This window comes from Oncorhynchus tshawytscha, linkage group LG11 (assembly GCF_018296145.1).
Source record: "Oncorhynchus tshawytscha isolate Ot180627B linkage group LG11, Otsh_v2.0, whole genome shotgun sequence".
NCBI lineage: Eukaryota > Metazoa > Chordata > Actinopteri > Salmoniformes > Salmonidae > Oncorhynchus > Oncorhynchus tshawytscha.
Genome location: NC_056439.1, coordinates 50,763,859 through 50,783,858, shown reverse-complemented (window position 1 = coordinate 50,783,858; position 20,000 = coordinate 50,763,859). Strand labels below are relative to the sequence as shown.

At 45.8% G+C, this 20,000-nt stretch overlaps 1 protein-coding gene across 1 annotated transcript in view; it reads right to left on the bottom strand.

Moving 5' to 3' along the window:
• LOC112237309 (prospero homeobox protein 1-like) overlaps nucleotides 1–20,000 on the bottom strand; it is a 75,422-nt gene that overhangs the window by 22,312 nt on the left and 33,110 nt on the right. Inside the window, exon 6 of the mRNA XM_042330271.1 lies at nucleotides 4,174–4,281. Within this exon, the coding sequence (XP_042186205.1) occupies nucleotides 4,174–4,281 (108 nt within the window). The remainder of the gene's footprint in view (nucleotides 1–4,173; nucleotides 4,282–20,000) is intronic.

Here is a 20,000-nt window from a genome sequence, read left to right as displayed (position 1 = left end):
TGTCCTGAATCAGCCGTACGCTGCTTCAAACAACAAAACCCCGTAAATACAGCACAATCATTGCCTTTGTGTTGGTGCTGTTGTCTTGTGGTTTTTAATTTGTTTGTTCGCCCCTCCCTGTCCTCTGTCCTTCTCACCGGTCCCCCCTTTCTCCCAGTCCAAAGAAACAGCCTGTCCAAAAAGGGTGGGAATGTGTGTGTGTGTGTGTGTGTGTTGTGTTGTGTTGTGTTGTGTGTTGTGTGTGTGTTGTGTTTGTCTAGTGGTATATATTGTGTTATGTGTTATCCTGTTGTCATGCGTTGTCTGCCTATCATGTTTTGTTTTTTAAATACTGTCAATTGAATCAAATTGAAGATACAAAACACATAAACCTTTGTGGGAAATATCAGGGCTGGTTCAGCGTTGACAGTGTATGTGTTTGTACATATGTGTCTGTGCCCTGTGAGAGAGATGGAGAATGTGGGCCCCCCCCCCCATCAGATTAAGGACATCTATTATAATTGGGCGACAGACAGTTGGCAGAATGCTCCTCAGTGCCCCATCTGTGCCAGTATCTCACACACACACACACACACACACACACACACACACACACACACACATACACACACACACACACACACACACACACACACACACACACACACACACACACACACACACACACACACACACAGGGGAACTGTGTTACTATGTCACTGTGAATACTGTGTTACTATGTCACTGTGAATAGTGTGAATACTGTGCTACTATGTCACTGTGAATACTGTGCTACTATGTCACTGTGAATACTGTGTTACTATGTCACTGTGAATACTGTGTTACTATGTCACTGTGAATACTGTGTTACTATGTCACTGTGAATACTGTGCTACTATGTCACTGTGAATACTGTGCTACTATGTCACTGTGAATACTGTGCTACTATGTCACTGTGAATACTGTGTTACTATGTCACTGTGAATACTGTGTTACTATGTCACTGTGAATACTGTGAATACTGTGCTACAATGTCACTGTGAATACTGTGCTACAATGTCACTGTGAATACTGTGTTACTATGTCACTGTGAATACTGTGAATACTGTGCTACAATGTCACTGTGAATACTGTGAATACTGTGCTACTATGTCACTGTGAATACTGTGCTACTATGTCACTGTGAATGTCACTGTGAATACTGTGTTACTATGTCACTGTGAATACTGTGTTACTATGTCACTGTGAATAGTGTGAATACTGTGCTACTATGTCACTGTCACTGTGAATGTCACTGTGCTACTATGTCACTGTGAATACTGTGAATACTGTACTGTGAATACTGTGAATACTGTGCTACAATGTCACTGTGAATACTGTGACTACTGTGCTACAATGTCACTGTGAATACTGTGTTACTATGTCACTGTGAATACTGTGCTACTATGTCACTGTGAATACTGTGCTACTATGTCACTGTGAATACTGTGTTACTATGTCACTGTGAATAGTGTGAATACTGTGCTACTATGTCACTGTGAATTCTGTGCTACTATGTCACTGTGAATACTGTGTTACTATGTCACTGTGAATACTGTGTTACTATGTCACTGTGAATACTGTGAATACTGTGCTACTATGTCACTGTGAATACTGTGCTACTATGTCACTGTCAGGAATGAAATAATAAGTCAAAGGAGTGTTAGCACAGAGAGAGGGAAAAGGAAAGGAGAAGGTCACTGGAAAAAAACTGAGAGTCACTGTGAAAGAGGAGAGGAGCTACAATGTCACTGTGAATACTGGAGAGGAGATGAGAGTACTGTGAGAGGTTAGAATACTGTGCTACAATGTCACTGTGAGAGGACTATGTCACTGTGAAACTGGTTAGGATGTCACTGTGAATACTGTGAATACTGTAATGTCACTGTGAATACTGTGAAGACTGTGTAAAGACTGGAATACTGTGACTATGTCACTGAGGAGTGGAGAGGAGTGGAATAGAGTTACTAGTCACTGTGAGAGGATGTCAAAGAGGAGAGGAGAGGAGAGGTGAGGAGAGGAGTAATGAGGAGACTGTGGACTGTGAATACTGTGCTACTATGTCACTGGAGAGGACTGGTTACTGGAGTGGGTGGAGTAAAGAGGAGTAAAAGAGGAGTCACTGTGAATAGGAGTAAAGTCAGGAGAGGACTGGGCTAAATGTCCCTGTGAAGAGGAGAGGAGATACTGAGCTACTATGTCAGGAGAGGACTGGTGTTACTATGGAGTGGAGTGGAGAGGTGAATTCTGAGGAGAGGAGAGGGACTGTGACTATGTCACTGGACTGGACTATGGAGAGGATAGGAGTGGAGAGGAGAGGAGTAAAGAGGAGAGGAGAGGAGATGAGAGGAGAGGAGAGGAGAGGAGAGGAGAGGGAGAGGAGAGGAGAGGAGGAGAGGAGAGGGAGAGGGAGAGGAGAGGAGAGGAGTGGAGAGGGTGGAGTGGAGAGGAGTGGAGATGGAGGGTAATGAGAGGAGAGGAGATGAGATGAGCAAAGGAGAGGAGAGGAGAGGAGAGAGAGAGGAGGAGGAGAGGAGAGGAGAGGAGAGGAGAGGAGAGGAGAGGGAGAGGAGAGGAGAGAGGAGAGGAGAGGAGTGGAAATGGAGAGGAGGAGGAGAGGGGAGAGGAGAGGAGAAAAGGAGAGGAGAGGGAGGAGGAGTGGAGTGGAGTGGAGTGGAGTGGAGTGGAGTGGAGTGGAGTGGAGAGGAGAGGAGGGAGAGGAGAGGAGATGAGATGAGAGGAGCAGGAGAGGAGAGGAGAGGAGAGGAGGAGAGTGGAGAGGAGAGGAGAGGAGAGGAGTGGAGAGGAGAGGAGTGGAGTGGAGTGGGAGGAGAGGAGAGGAGAGGAGTAAAGAGGAGAGGAGAGGAGTGGAGAGGAGAGGAGATGAGATGAGAGGAGTAAAGAGGAGAGGGGTGGAGAGGAGAGGAGTGGAGAGGAGAGGAGTAAAGAGGAGAGGAGTGGAGAGGAGAGGAGAGGAGTGGAGAGGAGGAGAGGGAGTGGAGAGGAGTGGATTGGAGAGGAGTAAAGAGGAGAGGAGAGAGAGTGGAGAGGAGTGGAGTAAAGAGGAGAGGAGAGGAGAGGAGAGGAGTGGAGAGGAGTAAAGAGGAGAGGAGAGGAGAGGAGTGGAGTGGAGTGGAGAGAAGAGGAAGAGGAGAGGAGAAGAGGAGAGGAGAGGAGTAGAGGAGAGGAGAGGAGAGGAGTAAAGAGGAGAGGAGATGAGTAAAGAGGAGAGGAGAGGAGAGGAGGGGGAGGAGAGGAGTAAAGAGGAGAGGGAGTGGAGAGGAGAGGAGAGGAGTGGACTGGAGTGGAGAGGAGTGGAGAGGAGTAAAGAGGAGAGGAGAGGAGAGGAGAGAGAGGAGAGGAGAGGAGTGGAGAGGGAGAGGAGGGGAGAGGAGAGCAGTAAAGAGGAGAGGAGAGGAGTGGAGAGGAGTGGAGTGGAGTGGAGTGGAGTGGAGAGGAGAGGAGAGGAGAGGAGAGGGAGAGAGGTGGAAGGAGGAGAGGAGAGGAGAGGAGAGGAGAGGAGTGGAGAGGAGAGGGGTGGAGAGGAGCGGAGAGGAGTAAAGAGGAGAGGAGAGGAGTGGAGAGGAGAGGAGATGAGATGAGAGGAGTAAAGAGGAGAGGGAGTGGAGAGGAGAGGGAGTGGAGAGGAGAGGAGGAAAGAGGAAGGAGTGGAGAGGAGAGGAGAGGAGGAGGAGAGGAGAGGGAGTGGAGAGGAGGGAGAGGAGAGGAGAGGAGAGGAGAGGAGTGGAGAGGAGAGGAGATGAGAGAGGAGAGGAGAAGAGGAGAGGAGTGGAGAGGAGTGGATTGGAGAGGAGTAAAGAGGAGAGGAGTGGAGAGGAGTAAAGGGGAGGAGTGGAGAGAGAGGGAGGAGTGGAGAGGGAGATTGGAGAGGAGTAAAGAGGAGAGGAGTGGAGAGGAGAAGAGGGGTGGAGTAGAGAGGAGAGAAGAGGAGTAAAGAGGAGAGGAGTAAAGAGGAGAGGAGAGGAGTAACGAGGAGAGGAGAGGAGTAAAGAGGAGAGGAGTAAAGAGGAGAGGAGAGGAGAGGAGAGGAGTGGGGAGGAGAGGAGTAAAGAGGAGAGGAGTAAAGAGGAGAGGAGTAAAGAGGAGAGGAGAGGAGTAAAGAGGAGAGGAGAGGAGAGGAAGTGCGAAGCTTACCTTGACGTCTGAGAAGAACGTCTTGAGCATGTTGGATGAAGGGTATCTGCTGTAGAAAAACATGAGCTTGGCTTTCTTCAGATGGTTGGGAGACAAGCCCTCCTGGATCTGACATGGCCTCAGTCAAGAAACGCAGTACACATTTACATTTCAGTCTTTTACAGAGCGACTTTCAGTTAGTCCATTCATCTTAAAGTAGCTCGGTAAGACAATCCCATCAGTTAGACCGTTTATCTTAAAACTTCTCAGGGCTATGCTCCTTTTATCTAAATTTCCGACTGATTGACGTGCCCAAAGTAAACTGCCTGTTGCTCAGGCCCTGAAGCCAGGATCTGCATATAATTGGTACCATTGGAAAGAAAACACTTTGAAGTTGGTAGAAATGTTAAACTAATGTAGGAGAATAACACAATAGATATGGTAGGAGAAAATCCAAAGAATAACAAACTGGAATTATTTTTATGAGAGACCATTAGAAATGCAAGAGAAAGGTCATATTGTAAAATAGCTCCCTGGCTGCAATTCCTATGGCTTCCACAGGGTGTCAGCAGTCTATGTTTAAGGTTTCAGGCTTAAAACTTCAAAAACGAATAAGAAAGTTTTAGTGTCAGGACACAGACTTGGAAATCCGTGTCTTTGCGCGCCACGACGAAGTTGCACACCTGCAAAAATCGGTTTCCTTTTGAACTTCTTTCCCGGGAAGATATATTATAAATTGATTACATTTTAGGGTGTCCAGGGAGTAAATATAAACGTATTTTGACTTGTTGAAACAAAGTTTTTTAGATTTTCGTATTCCTTTCTCTGTACGTTAATCACAAAACGTTAGAGCTGGGACCCTTTGGATGACAAATCAGAGGAAGATTTTCAAACAAAACGACACTACATGTTACAGCTGGGATCCTTTGGATGACAAATCAGAGGAAGATTTTCAAACAAAACGACACTACATGTTACAGCTGGGACCCTTTGGATGACAAATCAGAGGAAGATTTTCAAACAAAACGACACTACATGTTACAGCTGGGACCCTTTGGATGACAAATCAGAGGAAGATTTTCAAACAAAACGACACTACATGTTACAGCTGGGATCCTTTGGATGACAAATCAGAGGAAGATTTTCAAAAAGTAAGTGAATATTTAATCTTTATATTTGAATGTATTAAACCTGTGCCGGTGGAAAAAATATTTTGATGTGGGGCACCGTCCTCAAACAATCACATGGCATGTTTTCGCTGTAATAGCTACTGTAAATCAGACAGTGCAGTCAGATTAACAAGAATTTAAGCTTTCAGACGATATAAGACACTTATATTTACATAAATGTTTAAAATCCATAATATTTATTATAATTGATTTGATTTACGTTCCCTCCAGTTTCACGGGAAGGTTTCCCACTAGCAGGACACCGATCCTTAAAGCAGCTACAACCACATCCATCATAGTATGCAAACCTTTTTTTTTCTTTTGTGAATTTTACCCCTTTTTCTCCCCAATTTCATATGTCCATCAATGTCCAATTGTTTTTAGTAACTACTATCTTGTCTCATCGCTACAACTCCCGTACGGGCTCGGGAGAGACGAAGGTTGAAAGTCATGCGTCCTCTGATACACCACCCAACCAAGCCGCACTGCTTCTTAACACCGCGCGCATCCCAACCCGGAAGCCAGCCGCACCAATGTGTCGGAGGAAAAACCGTGCACCTGGCTACCTTGGTTGGAGCGCACTTCGCCCGGCCCGCCACAGGAGTTGCTGGTACGCGATGAGTCAAGGATTTCCCTACTGGCCAAGCCATCCCTAACCCGGACGACGCTAGGCCAATGGTGCGTTGCCCCTCGGACCTCCCAGTCGCGGCCGGTTATGACAGAGCCTGGGCACGAACCCAGAGTCTCTGATGGCACAGCTGGCACTGCAGTACAGCGCCCTTAACCACTGCGCCACCCGGGAGGCCTGTGTAAAACTTTTATACCAATATAGCACATTCTGTTAAACCTAACTTACTTTTCAACAGTAACCCACAATTAAAAATGATGATTTAAAATCAAAACTCTTTACACACACACACATGCACGCACACACACACACACGCACACACACACACACAGATAAGTGCCCAGAGCGTGTGTGTGTGTGTGTGTGTTGAAGAACAGCTGTGCCCTCTCTCTGTGGCGTGCTGCCATTAACAGTTCTATAATCTATCAGACAAGAGGGGACACGGGGGACCAATCAATAGAGGCCTGCAAGTTCAATTAACACCCACCCCTCCCCCTGCCATCCCCTAAAGAGGTCCTAAATCTCACCACTCTGGAGACACAAGGGGAAAGGGCAGGGGGGAAAGAGGCAATGAGAGAGGAAAGAAAAAAGGGGAGAGGGGAGAGGCGAGAAAGGAGAGGAAAGGGGAGAGGGTAGAGGAGTAGAGAGAAAAGAGAGGAGAGGAGAAGAGAGGAGAGGAGAGGGAGAAGAGAGGAGATAAATGAGAGGAGAGAAATGAGAGGAGAGAAAGGAGAGGAGGGGTAGAGGAGAGGAGAGGGGAGAAAAGAGAGCAGAGTGGAGAGGAGAAAGGAAAGGGGAGAGGCAAGAAAGGAGAGGAGAGGGGAGAGGGTAGAGGAGAAGAGAGAAAAGAGAGGAGTGGAAGGAGAGGGTAGAGGAGAAGAGAGGGTAGAGGAGAGGAGAGTGGAGAAATGAGAGGAGGGAAAGGAGAGGAGAGGGTAGAGGAGAGGACAGGAGAGGAGAGTGGAGAAAGAGAGGAGAGAAAGGAGAGGGGAGAGGAGAGGAGAGTGGAGAAATGAGAGGAGGGAAAGGAGAGGAGAGGGTAGAGGAGAGGAGAGGAGAGGGAGAGAAATGAGAGGAGAGAAAGGAGAGGAGGGGGTAGAGGAGAGGAGAGGGGAGAAAAGAGAGGAGAGGAAAGGGGAGAGGGTAGAGGAGAGAAAGGAGAGGAGAGGGTAGAGGAGAGGACAGGAGAGGAGAGTGGAGAAAGAGAGGAGAGAAAGGAGAGGAGAGGGGAGAGGAGAGGACAGGAGAGGAGAGGACAGGAGAGGAGAGTGGAGAAAGAGAGGAGAGAAAGGAGAGGAGAGGGGAGAGGAGAGGAGAGGGGAGAAAAGAGAGCAGAGGGGAGAGGCGAGAAAGGAGAGGAGAGGAGAGAGGAGAGGGTAGAGGAGAGGAGAGAAAGGAGAGGAGAGGGTAGAGGAGAGGACAGGAGAAGGGAGAAAAGAGAGGAGAGGAGAGGGGTGAGGGGAGGGGAGGGAAGAGGGGAAGAGGGGAGTGCCCTTTAAGCTCATCACTAAGCCTGGGACTGAAACCTATTTTATTATATACCAGTATTGATGTAGGAATCGGTTTGGGTTTTTAGTTTACCTTCTATAACATTATTTAATGTTTGTTTTGTAAATGTGATATGAAACTCACACCAAGCCCCACCCCTCCCACACCAAGCCCTGCCCCCTTCCACACCTCACCAAGCCCCACCCCTCCCCTCACAGAGCCCCCTTCCACACCAAGCCCCCCCCCCTCCCTCACCAAGCCAAGCCCTGCCCCCATTCAAACCAAGCCCCACCCCCTCCCTCCCTCACCAAGCCAAGCCCTGCCCCCATTCACACCTAGCCCCACCCTCTCCCTCACAAGCCCCTTTCCACACCAAGCCCCACCCCTCCCTCACCAAGCCCTGCCCCCTTCTACACCAACCCCCACCCCCTCCCTCACCAAGCCCTGCCCTCTTCCACACCAAGCCCCACACCCTCCCTCACCAAGCCCTGCCCTCTTCCACACCATGCCCCACCCCCTCCCTCATCAAGCCCTGCCCCCTGTCACTCAAGGAATGAACACGAAGTCACAATCATTTTCTTGCCGTTCAGTCAGATAGACGCAGGGATATGTTGGTAACAATTGTGCTGCTTTCTACAAGCGATCTATAATTACACTCTTAAATAGTTTGTGTATTTTACTGTTTGCTAGTTTGTCTTTTCTTAGCAAGTTCAAGCTAAAAAATAAATTGTATTAGACGCTAATGCTAATCGATACTTAGCTGGCTAGCTAGCTTGCTAAACGTATTAAGAGTCAGAGGAAATAACGTAGCTATAATGTAGCTAGCAAATACAGCCTGATACCAGTGCTGATGTTGGCTTAGATAACCATGTTGTTTGTGAAACGGTATCTTCTAGATCAGAGAGGAATAGGCAAAGCATGAATATTTTAGCTAGCTAGCTACATGTGGTCAGAAAACATGTAACATCTAATTAGGTTCCCCTGTAAACACTGACACACCAACATACTTTTTCATACCCTGTCAATAATTCCTCCCTGGCTTTATTAATTTGTTGTCATGGCGAACAACAATGTATTCAAGGTACTGTCCACTATATTCTAACTATAATCTTATATGAATCATTCTATTTCCATGATTCAAACAGTTCACCAATTAATTAGGCCTAGATATCATGCAGCTCTGCGGGGCAATATGCTTGTGTTTCTGCATCTACAAACACAAGCATATTGCTAGGTATTACTGTTGTAGCTACAAACACAAGCATATTGCTAGGTATTACTGTTGGAGCTAAAGCACAAGCATATTGCTAGGTATTACTGTTGGAGCTAGAAACACAAGCATATTGCTAGGTATTACTGTTGGAGCTACAAACACAAGCATATTGCTAGGTATTACTGTTGGAGCTACAAACACAAGCATATTGCTAGGTATTACTGTTGGAGCTACAAACACAAGCATATTGCTAGGTATTACTGTTGGAGCTAGAAACACAAGCATATTGCTAGGTATTACTGTTGGAGCTAGAAACACAAGCATATTGCTAGGTATTACTGTTGGAGCTAAAACACAAGCATATTGCTAGGTATTACTGTTGGAGCTAAAGCACAAGCATATTGCTAGGTATTACTGTTGGAGCTACAAACACAAGCATATTGCTAGGTATTACTGTTGGAGCTACAAACACAAGCATATTGCTAGGTATTACTGTTGTAGCTACAAACACAAGCATATTGCTAGGTATTACTGTTGGAGCTAAAGCACAAGCATATTGCTAGGTATTACTGTTGGAGCTACAAACACAAGCATATTGCTAGGTATTACTGTTGTAGCTACAAACACAAGCATATTGCTAGGTATTACTGTTGTAGCTACAAACACAAGCATATTGCTAGGTATTACTGTTGTAGCTACAAACACAAGCATATTGCTGGGTATTACTGTTGTAGCCTCAAACACAAGCATATTGCTAGGTATTACTGTTGTAGCCTCAAACACAAGCATATTGCTAGGTATTACTGTTGTAGCTACAAACACAAGCATATTGCTAGGTACTACTGCTGGAACTACAAACACACGCACCTGCGATAACACCTGCAAATCTCTGTAGGCGAACAATAAACTTTGATTTGATTTGAGCTAGGCAGAGAGGTGGAGTGGAGGCCAAAGAGAGAGAAGGAGAGGAGGCCAGAGAGAGGGAGGAGGAGAGGGGCCAGAGAGAGAGAGGAGGAAAGGCTAGAGAGAGGAGGAGAGGAAGCCTGAGAGAGGGGGAGGAGAGGAGACCAGAGAGAGAAGAGAAGAGGAGGCCAGAGAGAGAGAGGAGGAGAGGAGGCCAGAGAGAGAGAGAAGGAGAGGAGGCCAGAGAGAGAGAGGAGGAGAGGAGGCCAGAAGGAGAGAAAAGGAGAGGAGGCCAGAGAGAGAGAGGAGGAGAGGAATCCAGAGAAAGGGAGGAGGAGAGGAGGCCAGAGAGAGAGAAGAGGAGTGGAGACCAGAGAGAGAGAGGAGGAGAGGAGCCCAGAAGGAGAGAAAAGGAGAGGAGGCCAGAGAGAGAGAGGAGGAGAGGAAGCCAGGGAGAGAGAGGAGAAGGAGAGGAGGCCAGAGAGAGAGAGAGGAGGAAAGGCTAGAGAGAGGAGGAAAGGAGGCCAGAGAGAGGGGAGGAGAGGAGGCCAGAGAGAGAGAGAGGAGGAGAGGAAGCCAGAGAGAGAGAGGAGGAAAGGCTAGAGAGGGGAGGAGAGGAGGACAGAGAGAGAGGAAGAGAGGAGGCCAGAGAGAGAGGGGAGGAGAGGAGCCCAGAAGGAGAGAAAAGGAGAGGAGGCCAGAGAGAGAGAGGAGGAGAGGAAGCCAGAGAGAGAGAGGAGAAGAAGAGGAGGCCAGAGAGAGAGAGAGGAGGAAAGGCTAGAGAGAGGAGGAAAGGAGGCCAGAGAGAGGGGAGGAGAGGAGGCCAGAGAGAGAGAGAGGAGGAGAGGAAGCCAGAGAGAGAGAGGAGGAAAGGCTAGAGAGGGGAGGAGAGGAGGACAGAGAGAGAGGAAGAGAGGAGGCCAGAGAGAGATGAGGAGAGGAGACCAGAGAGAGGAGGCCAGAGAGAGAGGGGAGAAGAGGAGGCTGGAGAGAGAGGAGGCCAGAGAGGGAGGAGGAGAGGAGGCCAGAGAGAGAAGGGAGGAGAGGAGGCCAGAGAGAGAAGGGAGGAGAGGAGGCCAGAGTGAGAGAGAAGGGAGGAGATAAGGCCAGAGAGAATGGGGAGGAGATGATGCCAGAGAGAATGGGGAGGAGAGGAGGCCAGAGAGAGAGAGAGAGAGGAGAAGAGGAAGCCAGAAGGAGAGAGAAGGAGAGGAGGCCAGAGTGAGAGGAGGAGAGGAGGCCAGAGAGAGAGGGGAGGAGAGGAGGCCAGAGAGAGGAGGAGGAAGCCAGAGAGAGAGAGGAGGAGAGGAGGCCAGAGAGAGAAGGGAGGAGATGAGGCCAGAGAGAGAGAGAAGAGGAAGCCAGAAGGAGAGAGAAGGAGAGGAGGCCAGAGAGAGAGAGGAGGAGAGGAGACCAGAGAGAGAGTGAAGGAGAGGAAGAGAGAAGGGAGGAGATGAGGCCAGAGAGAGAGAGAAGAGGAAGCCAGAAGGAGAGAGAAGGAGAGGAGGCCAGAGAGAGAGAGGAGGAGAGGAGACCAGAGAGAGAGTGAAGGAGAGGCCAGAGAGAGAAGGGAGGAGATGAGGCCAGAGAGAGAGAGGAGGAGAGGAAGCCAGAGTGAGAGAAGGAGAGGAGGCCAGAGAGAGGAGGAGAGGAGGCCAGAGAGAGAGAGGAGAAGAGGAAGCCAGAAGGAGAGAGGAGGAGAGGAGGCCAGAGAGAGGAGGAGAGGAAGCCAGACACAACATGTGGCCTATTATTAGTATTAGTATTAGTTCTCTTATTCTCCAAGATGGCATAGCAGTCAGACGTCCTTTGTCCTCGTCTTGTCGTGTCGTTTTATTTTCCAAAAACTCAACTTCAAAACACTCTCCTGCAAACCGCCTCACCAATTTAAAAAAAAGTATTATTTACCTCAAATCTGAAATCCACAATAGAAGCTAGCCAGAAGCTAGCCAGAAGCTAACCAGAAGCTAGCCAGAAGCTAACCAGAAGCTAACCAGAAGCTAGCCAGAAGCTAACCAGAAGCTAGCCAGAAGCTAACCAGAAGCTAGCCAGAAGCTAGCCAGTTTACTGGCTAATGTTAGTATTCCGCTAACTACGGTTGATGGTCATCAGCTATCCTTTAGCTCCAAGAGCTATCGCAAGTTTTGTACAATGCGACTCAGACCAGAACATACCAGACCTATTTTTTTCTCCGTATCCCCGGATTTCAACCGAAAGACATTTACACCTGGATCTCGCAGCTAGCTAGTTGCTATCCGTGCTTACGGAGCAAACATCAATTATTCCGGAGCCAGCTGAAGAGTTCCATCAGCCACTCCTGGGCTACAATCACCTATCCGGACATGTTTTACTGCCAATGCGGAGCCCCACCGGGCCTTCATGACTGGACTACCGACGTTATCTGCCCGAGGGAGTTATCCAACTGGCCTCTCCGTCGCGATGTTACCTGAACGCCCATCTGCGGCCCGCTAATCGTTAGCTGTTTTATCGGCTGCTATCTGAATAGATCTATTGGATATTTTTTTTCTTCTTTTTTTTCTTGGGTCACTATAGCTATATCTATTTTGCCAATTGGATTGATCCCCTCTACCACACGGAACCCCACTAATCTACCGACGGAAATGCATGGGGTGGCTAAAAACAGACCTCCATCTTCTACTAGCTTGCCTGGCAAGCTGTCTGAATCGCCGTGACCCCAACCAACCTCACTACTCACTGGACCCTTATTATCACTCGACTAAGCATGCCTCTCCTTAATGTCAATATGCCTTGTCCATTGCTGTTCTGGTTAGTGTTTATTGGCTTATTTCACTGTAGAGCCTCTAGCCCCGCTCATTATTCCTTATCCAACCTTTCAGTTCCACCATCCACATATGCGATGACATCACCTGGTTTCAATGATGTTTCTAGAGACAATATCTCTTTCATCATCACTCAATACCTAGGTTTACCTCCACTGTATTCACATCCTACCATACCTTTGTCTGTACATTATACCTTGAAGCTATTTTATTGCCCCCCAGAAACCTTCTTTTCCTCTCTGTTCCGGACGTTCTAGATGACCAATTCTCATAGCTTTTAGCCGTACCCTTATCCTATTCCTCCTCTGTTCCTCTGGTGATGTAGAGGTGAATCCAGGCCCTGCAGTGCCTAGCTTCACTCCTATTCCCCAGGCGCTCTCTTTTGATAACTTCTGTAACCGTAATAGCCTTGGTTTCATAAGTTTGTTTTATTCACTGCTTTAGCACACTCTGCCAACCTGGATGTTCTAGCCTGCGATAAGAAACAATACTGTGCAGCCGTATTCGTTGACCTGGCCAAGGCTTTCAACTCTGTCAATCACCACATCCTCATCGGCAGACTCGATAGCCTTGGTTTCTCAAATGATTTCCTCGCCAGGTTCACCAACTACTTCTCTGATAGAGTTCAGTGTGTCAAATCTGAGGGCCTGTTGTACGGGCCTCTGGCAGTCTCTATGGGGGTGCCACAGGGTTAAATTCTTGGGCCGACTATCTTCTATGTATATATCAATGATGTCGCTCTTGCTGCTGGTGAGTCTCTGATCCACCTCTACGCAGACGACACCATTCTGTATACTTCTGGCCTTTCTTTGGACACTGTGTTAGCAACCCTCCAGACAAGCTTCAATGCCATACAACTCTCCTTCCGTGGCCTCCAATTCCTCTTAAATACAAGTAAAAGTATATGCATGCTCTTCAACCGATCGCTGCCTGCACCTGCCCGCCTGTCCAACATCACTACTCTGGACGGTTCTGACTGGTTAGACTGTAAACTCTCCTTCCAGACTCACATCAAACATCTCCAATCCAAAGTTAAATCTAGAATTGGCTTCCTATTTCGCAACAAAGCATCCTTCACTCATGCTGCCAAACATACACTTGTAAAACTGACCATCCTACCAATCCTCGACTTTGGCGATGTCATCTACAAAATAGCCTCCAATACCCTATGAATAAATTGGATGCAGTCTATCACAGTGCCATCCATTTTGTCACCAAAACCCCATATACTACCCACCACTGCGACCTACACGCTCTCGATGGCTGGCCCTCGCTTCATACTCGTCACCAAACCCACTGGCTTCAGGTCATCTACAAGACCCTGCTAGGTAAAGTCCCCCCTTATCTCAGCTCGCTGGTCACCATAGCAGCACCCACCTGTAGCACACGCTCCAGAAGGTATATCTCTTTGGTCACCCCAAAACCAATTCTTCCTTTGGCCGCCTCTCCTTCCAGTTCTCTGCTGCCAATGACTGGAACAAATTACAAAAATCTCTGAAACTGGAAACACTTATCTCCCTCACTAGCTTTAAGCACCAGCTGTCAGAGCAGCTCACAGGTTACTGCACCTGTACATAGTCCATCTATAATTTAGCCCAAACAACTGCCTCTCCCCTTACTGTATTTAATTATTTATTTATTTTGCTCCTTTGCACCCCATTATATCTATCTCTTCTTTGTACATTCTTCCACTGCAAATCTACCACTCCAGTGTTTTACTTGCTATATTGTATTTACTTTGCCACCATGGCCTTTTTTTGCCTTTGCCTCCCTTATCTCACCTCATTTGCTCACATTGTATATAGGCTTATTTTTCTACTGTATTATTGACTGTATGTTTGTTTTACTCCAGGTGTAACTCTGTTGTTGTATTTGTCGAACTGCTGTACTTTATCTAGGCCAGGCTGCAGTTGTAAATGAGAACTTGTTCTCAAATTGCCTACCTGGTTAAATAAAGGTGAAATAAAAAATAAAATAAATTAGTAGAATTAGTATTAGCATTATTAGTATTAGTATTATTATTAGTATTAGTAGTATTAGTATAATTAGTATTAGTATTAGTAGTATAATTAGCATTATTAGTATTAGTATCATTATTAGTATTAGTAAAAATTTGCATTAGTAGTATTAGTAGTGGCAGTATTAGTATTAGTGGTGTTAGTATTAGTATTATTAGTAGTATTAGTATTGGTAGTATTAGTATTAGTACCATTAGTATTCATATTAGTATTAGTATTCGTATTATTATCAGCAGTATTAGTAGTATTAGTACCGGCAGTACTAGTATTGGTAGTATTATTACCGGGAGTATTATTATTGGAAGTATTGTTAGTGGTATTATTAGTATTGGCGGTAGTATTAGTATTATTATTATTATTATTATTATTATTGGTGGTATTATTTGCATTAGTATTATTATTAGTGGTATTATTATTGGTAGTACCATTATTAGTATTATTACTAGTAGTATTATTATCAGTATTAGCAATGTTATTATTATTATTATTATTATTATTAGAAGTATTAGTAGCATTATTAGTATTAGTATTAGCATTATTTCTATTATTAGTATGATTAGTATTTTTTATTATTAGTATTACTATTCGTATTATTATTAGTGGTATTATTAGTATTAGTATATTACTCGTAGTATTATTATTGGTATTATTATTATTAGTGGTATTAATATTAGCAGTATTATTTATTATTGGTATTATTATTGGTATTATTATTAGTGGTACTATTAGTATTAGCAGTATTATTTATTATAAGTGTTATTATTATTGGTATTATTAGTATTAGTACTATTTTTTATTATTAGTATTAGTAGTATTTTCTATTATTAGTATTAGTAGTATTAGTATTGGTAGTATTATTATTAGGGGTGCTATTATTGGAAGTGCTGTTATTAGTATTATTAGTATTAGTGGTATTATTAGTATTAGTAGTATTATTAGTAGTATTTTTATTATTAGTATTAGTGGTAATATTTATTATTAGTATTATTATTGGTATTATTAATATTAGTAGTATTACTAGTATCATTAATCATCCCAGTAGTAGTGGTAATAGTATTAGTATTAGTAGTAGTAGTAGTAGTATTAGTAGTATTATTAATCAGCCCAGTAGTAGTGGTAGTAGTAGTAGTAGTAGTATTATTATTAATATTATTATTAATCATCCCAGTAAGGGTAGTAATATTAATAGTATTAGTATTAGTATTAGTAGTAGTATTGGTATTATTATTAATCATCCCAGTAGTAGTAGTAATATTAATAGTATTAGTATTAGTAGTAGTATTAGTATTGGTATTATTATTAATCATCCCAGTAGTAGTAGTAGTAGTAGTAGTAGTAGTAGTAGTAGTAGTAGTAGTAGTAGTAGTATTGGTATTATTATTAATCATCCCAGTAGTAGTAGTAATATTAATAGTATTAGTATTAGTATTAGTAGTAGTATTGGTATTATTATTAATCATCCCAGTAGTAGTAGTAGTAGTAGTATTGGTATTATTATTAATCATCCCAGTAGTAGTAGTAATATTAATAGTATTAGTATTAGTATTAGTAGTAGTATTGGTATTATTATTAATCATCCCAGTTTCTGTGTTTGTGTGAAACCCTGAATCCCAGGTGTTTAGTGACTCACATGTTCTCTCAGTTAATCCCCTGCTGAATTGGCCCTGACACCCTTGTTGTTCACACACCCAGACACACACACACACACACGCACACACACACACACACACACACACACACACACACACACACACACACACACACACACACACACAGACACACACACACACACACACACACACACACACACAGACACATATATAGACTGCTCACCCACCCACACAGACACAAATATAGACTGCTCACCCACCCACCCACCCACACAGACACATATATAGACTGCTCACCCACCCACCCACCCACCCACACAGACACATATACAGACTGCTCACCCTTGCTTTTGGAAAAAGGATCACAGTAAATAGTGTGATGGTGTTTAAGGTAATTTGCCCTGTTTCATATTGAGGTAAAAGCATACAGCTGTAACTTAGAACAACAAAAACTGATCTGACTGACTGACCTGACTGACAACCCTGACAGATAGACAGACAGACAGACAGACAGACAGACAGACCTGACTGGCTGACTGACTGACCTGACTGGCTGACTGACCTGACTGACCTGACTGGCTGACTGACCTGACTGACTGACTGACTGACTGACTGACTGACTGACTGACTGACTGACTGACCTGACTGGCTGACTTGACTGGCTGACTGACCTGACTGACTGACCTGACAGACGGACAGACTGACCTGACAGATGGACTGACCTGACTGACTGACTGACTGACTGACCTGACTGACCTGACTGACTTAACAGACAGACAGACCTGACTGACTGACTGACCTGACTGACTGACCTGACAGACAGACAGATGGACTGACTTGACTTGACTGACTGACTGACTGACTGACTGACTGTCTGACTGACCTGACTGTCCTGACTGACTGACTGACCTGACAGACAGACAGACAGATGGACTGACCTGACTGACTGACTGACCTGACTGGCTGACTGACCTAGCTGACTGACCTGACTGACTGACTGACTGGCTGACCTGTGTGACTGACAGACTAACCTGACTGACTGACTGACCTGACTGGCTGACCTGACTGACTTACTGACCTGACTGGCTGACTGACTGACTGACTGACTGACCTGACTGACCTGACTGGCTGACTGACTGACTGACCTGACTGGCTGACTGACCTGACCTGACTGGCTGACTGACCTGACTGACCTGACCTGACTGACTGACCTGACTGGCTGACTTGACTGACTGACTGACTGACTGACCTGACTGACTGACCTGACTGGCTGACCTGACTGACTGACTGGCTGACTGACTGACCTGACTGGCTGACTGGCTGACCTGACTGACTGACTGATCTGACTGGTTGACTGACTGACCTGACTGGCTGACTGACCTGACTGACTGGCTGACTGACTGACCTGAGTGACTGACTGCCTGGCTGACTGACCTGACTGACTGGCTGTCAGACCTGAGTGACTGACTTGACTGACAGACCTGACAGACTGACCAGACTGACTGACCTGACTGACTCATTGACTGGCTGACTGACCTGAATGACTGACCTGACTGGCTGACTGACTGACTGGCTGACAGACCTGAGTGACTGACCTGAGTGACAGACCTGACAGACTGACCTGACTGACTGACCTGACTGACTCACTGACTGGCTGACTGACCTGACTGACTTACCTGACTGACTGACCTGACTGACTGACCTGAAAGATTGACTGACTGAGTTGACTAGAACCGAAGACAAGGCAAACCCCAAACAAGTTAACAAGGTGCAAACTAACAAATAATACAAGGAAGAAATTAATATTGCACACTCTATATCATTTATATTATATAGATTACATTATCTTTCTATAAAATAATCTAGAGTGCAACATTCTTTATTTTCAAAATAAACTGAATGTAGTCACTCACAACCTTACTGAATGTAGTCATAAATGCCTTTTATGCTCGCTTCGATGCAAGCAACACTGAAGCTTGCATGAGAGCACCAGCTGAACTAGAAGCACAAGCATTTCGCTACACTCGCATTAACATCTGCTAACCATGTGTATGTGACAAATAACATTTGATTTGATTTGATTTGTTCTTGATGACTGTGTGATAATGCTCTCGGTAGCCAAACATGAGCAAGACCTTTAAACAGATCAACATTCACAAAGCCGCAGGGCCAGAAGGGATTACCAGGACGTGTTCTTAATTAAAGCATGCGTGGGACCAACTGACTAGTGTCTTCAGTGACATTTTCAACCTCTTCCTGACCGAGTTTGTAGTACCGACATGTTTCTAGCAGACCACCATAGTCCCTGTGCCCAAGGAAGCGAAGATAACCTGCCTAAATGATTTCTGCCCCGTAGCACTCAACTCAGTAACCATGAAGTGCTTTGAAAGGCTGGTCATGGCTCACATCAACAGCATCCTCCCAGGCAACCGAGTCCCACTCCAATTTGCATACCGCCAAAACAGATCCACAGATGACGCAATCTCAATCGCATTCCACACTGCCCTTTCCCACCTGGACTAAAGGAACACCTATGTGAGAATGCTGCTAATTTACTACAGCTCAGCGTTTAACACCATATTGCCCACAAAGCTCATCACTAAGCTAAGGACCCTGGGACTAAACACCTACCTCTGCAACTGGATCCTGGACTTCCTGACGGGCCGCCCCCAGGTGGTGATGGTAGGCAACAACACATCTGCCACGCTAATCCTCAACACAGGGGCCCCTCAGGGGTGAATGCTTAGTCCCCTCCTGTACTCCTTGTTCACCCACGACTGCATGGCCAGGCACGACTCCAACACCATCATTACGTTTGCTGACGACACAACAGTGGTAGGCCTGATCACCGATAACGATGAGACAGCCTATAGGGAGGAGGTCAGAGACCTGGCAGTATGGTGCCAGGACAACAACCTCTCCCTCAATGTGAGCAAGACAAAGGAGCTGATCGTGGACTACAGGAAAAGGCGGGCCGAACAGGCCCCCATTAACATTGACGGGGTTGTAGTAGAGCAGGTCAAGAGCTTTTCTTTCTTTCTCTCTTTCTTTCTTTCTTTCTTTCTTTCTTTCTTTCTTTCTTTCTTTATCTCTCTTTCTTTCTTTCTCTCGGATGACCTGAGCCCTAGGACCATGCCTCAGGACTACCTCGCATGATGACTCCTTGTTGTCCCCAGTCCACCTGGCCGTGCTGCTGCTCCAGTTTCAACTGTTCTGCCTGCGGCTATGGAACCCTGACCTGTTCACCAGACGTGCTACCTGTCCCAGACCTGCTGTTTTCAACTCACTAGAGACAGCAGGAGTGGTAGAGATACTCTTAATGATCGGCTATGAAAAGCCAAATTACATTTACTCCTAAGGTGCTGACCTGTTGCACCATCGATAACTACTGTGATAATTATTATTTGACCCTGCTGGTCATCTATGAACATTTGAACATCTTGGCCATGTTCTGTTATAATCTCCACCCGGCACAGCCAGAAGAGGACTGGCCACCCCTCATAGCCTGGTTCCTCTATAGGTTTCTTCCTAGGTTCCGGCTTTTCTAGGGAGTTTTTCCTAGCCACCGTGCTTCTACACCTGCATTGCTTGCTGTTTGGGAGTTTTAGGCTGGGTTTCTGTACAGCACTTTGAGATATCAGCTGATGTACGAAGGGCTTTATAAATACATTTGATTTGATAATCAGTAAGAGGAGAGGACTAGAAGTTCTTACTGAACGGACCGGTCGGGTCCATTTACTTAGTGGTGTTATAATTTATGCTATGAAATCCTGAGATTTCATTGCGACAGTTCCCCCTCGTAGCAAATAGCTGGTGAAAGCAATCCAAGCAATGTTCACATGACATGTGAAGCTGACTGACTGACTGACTGACTGGCTGACTGACTGACTGGCTGACTGACTGACTGACCTGACTGACCTGTGTGACTGACCTGACTGACCTGTGTGACTGACCTGACTGACCTGACTGACCTGTGTGACTGACCTGACTGACTGGCTGACTGACTGACTGACTGACT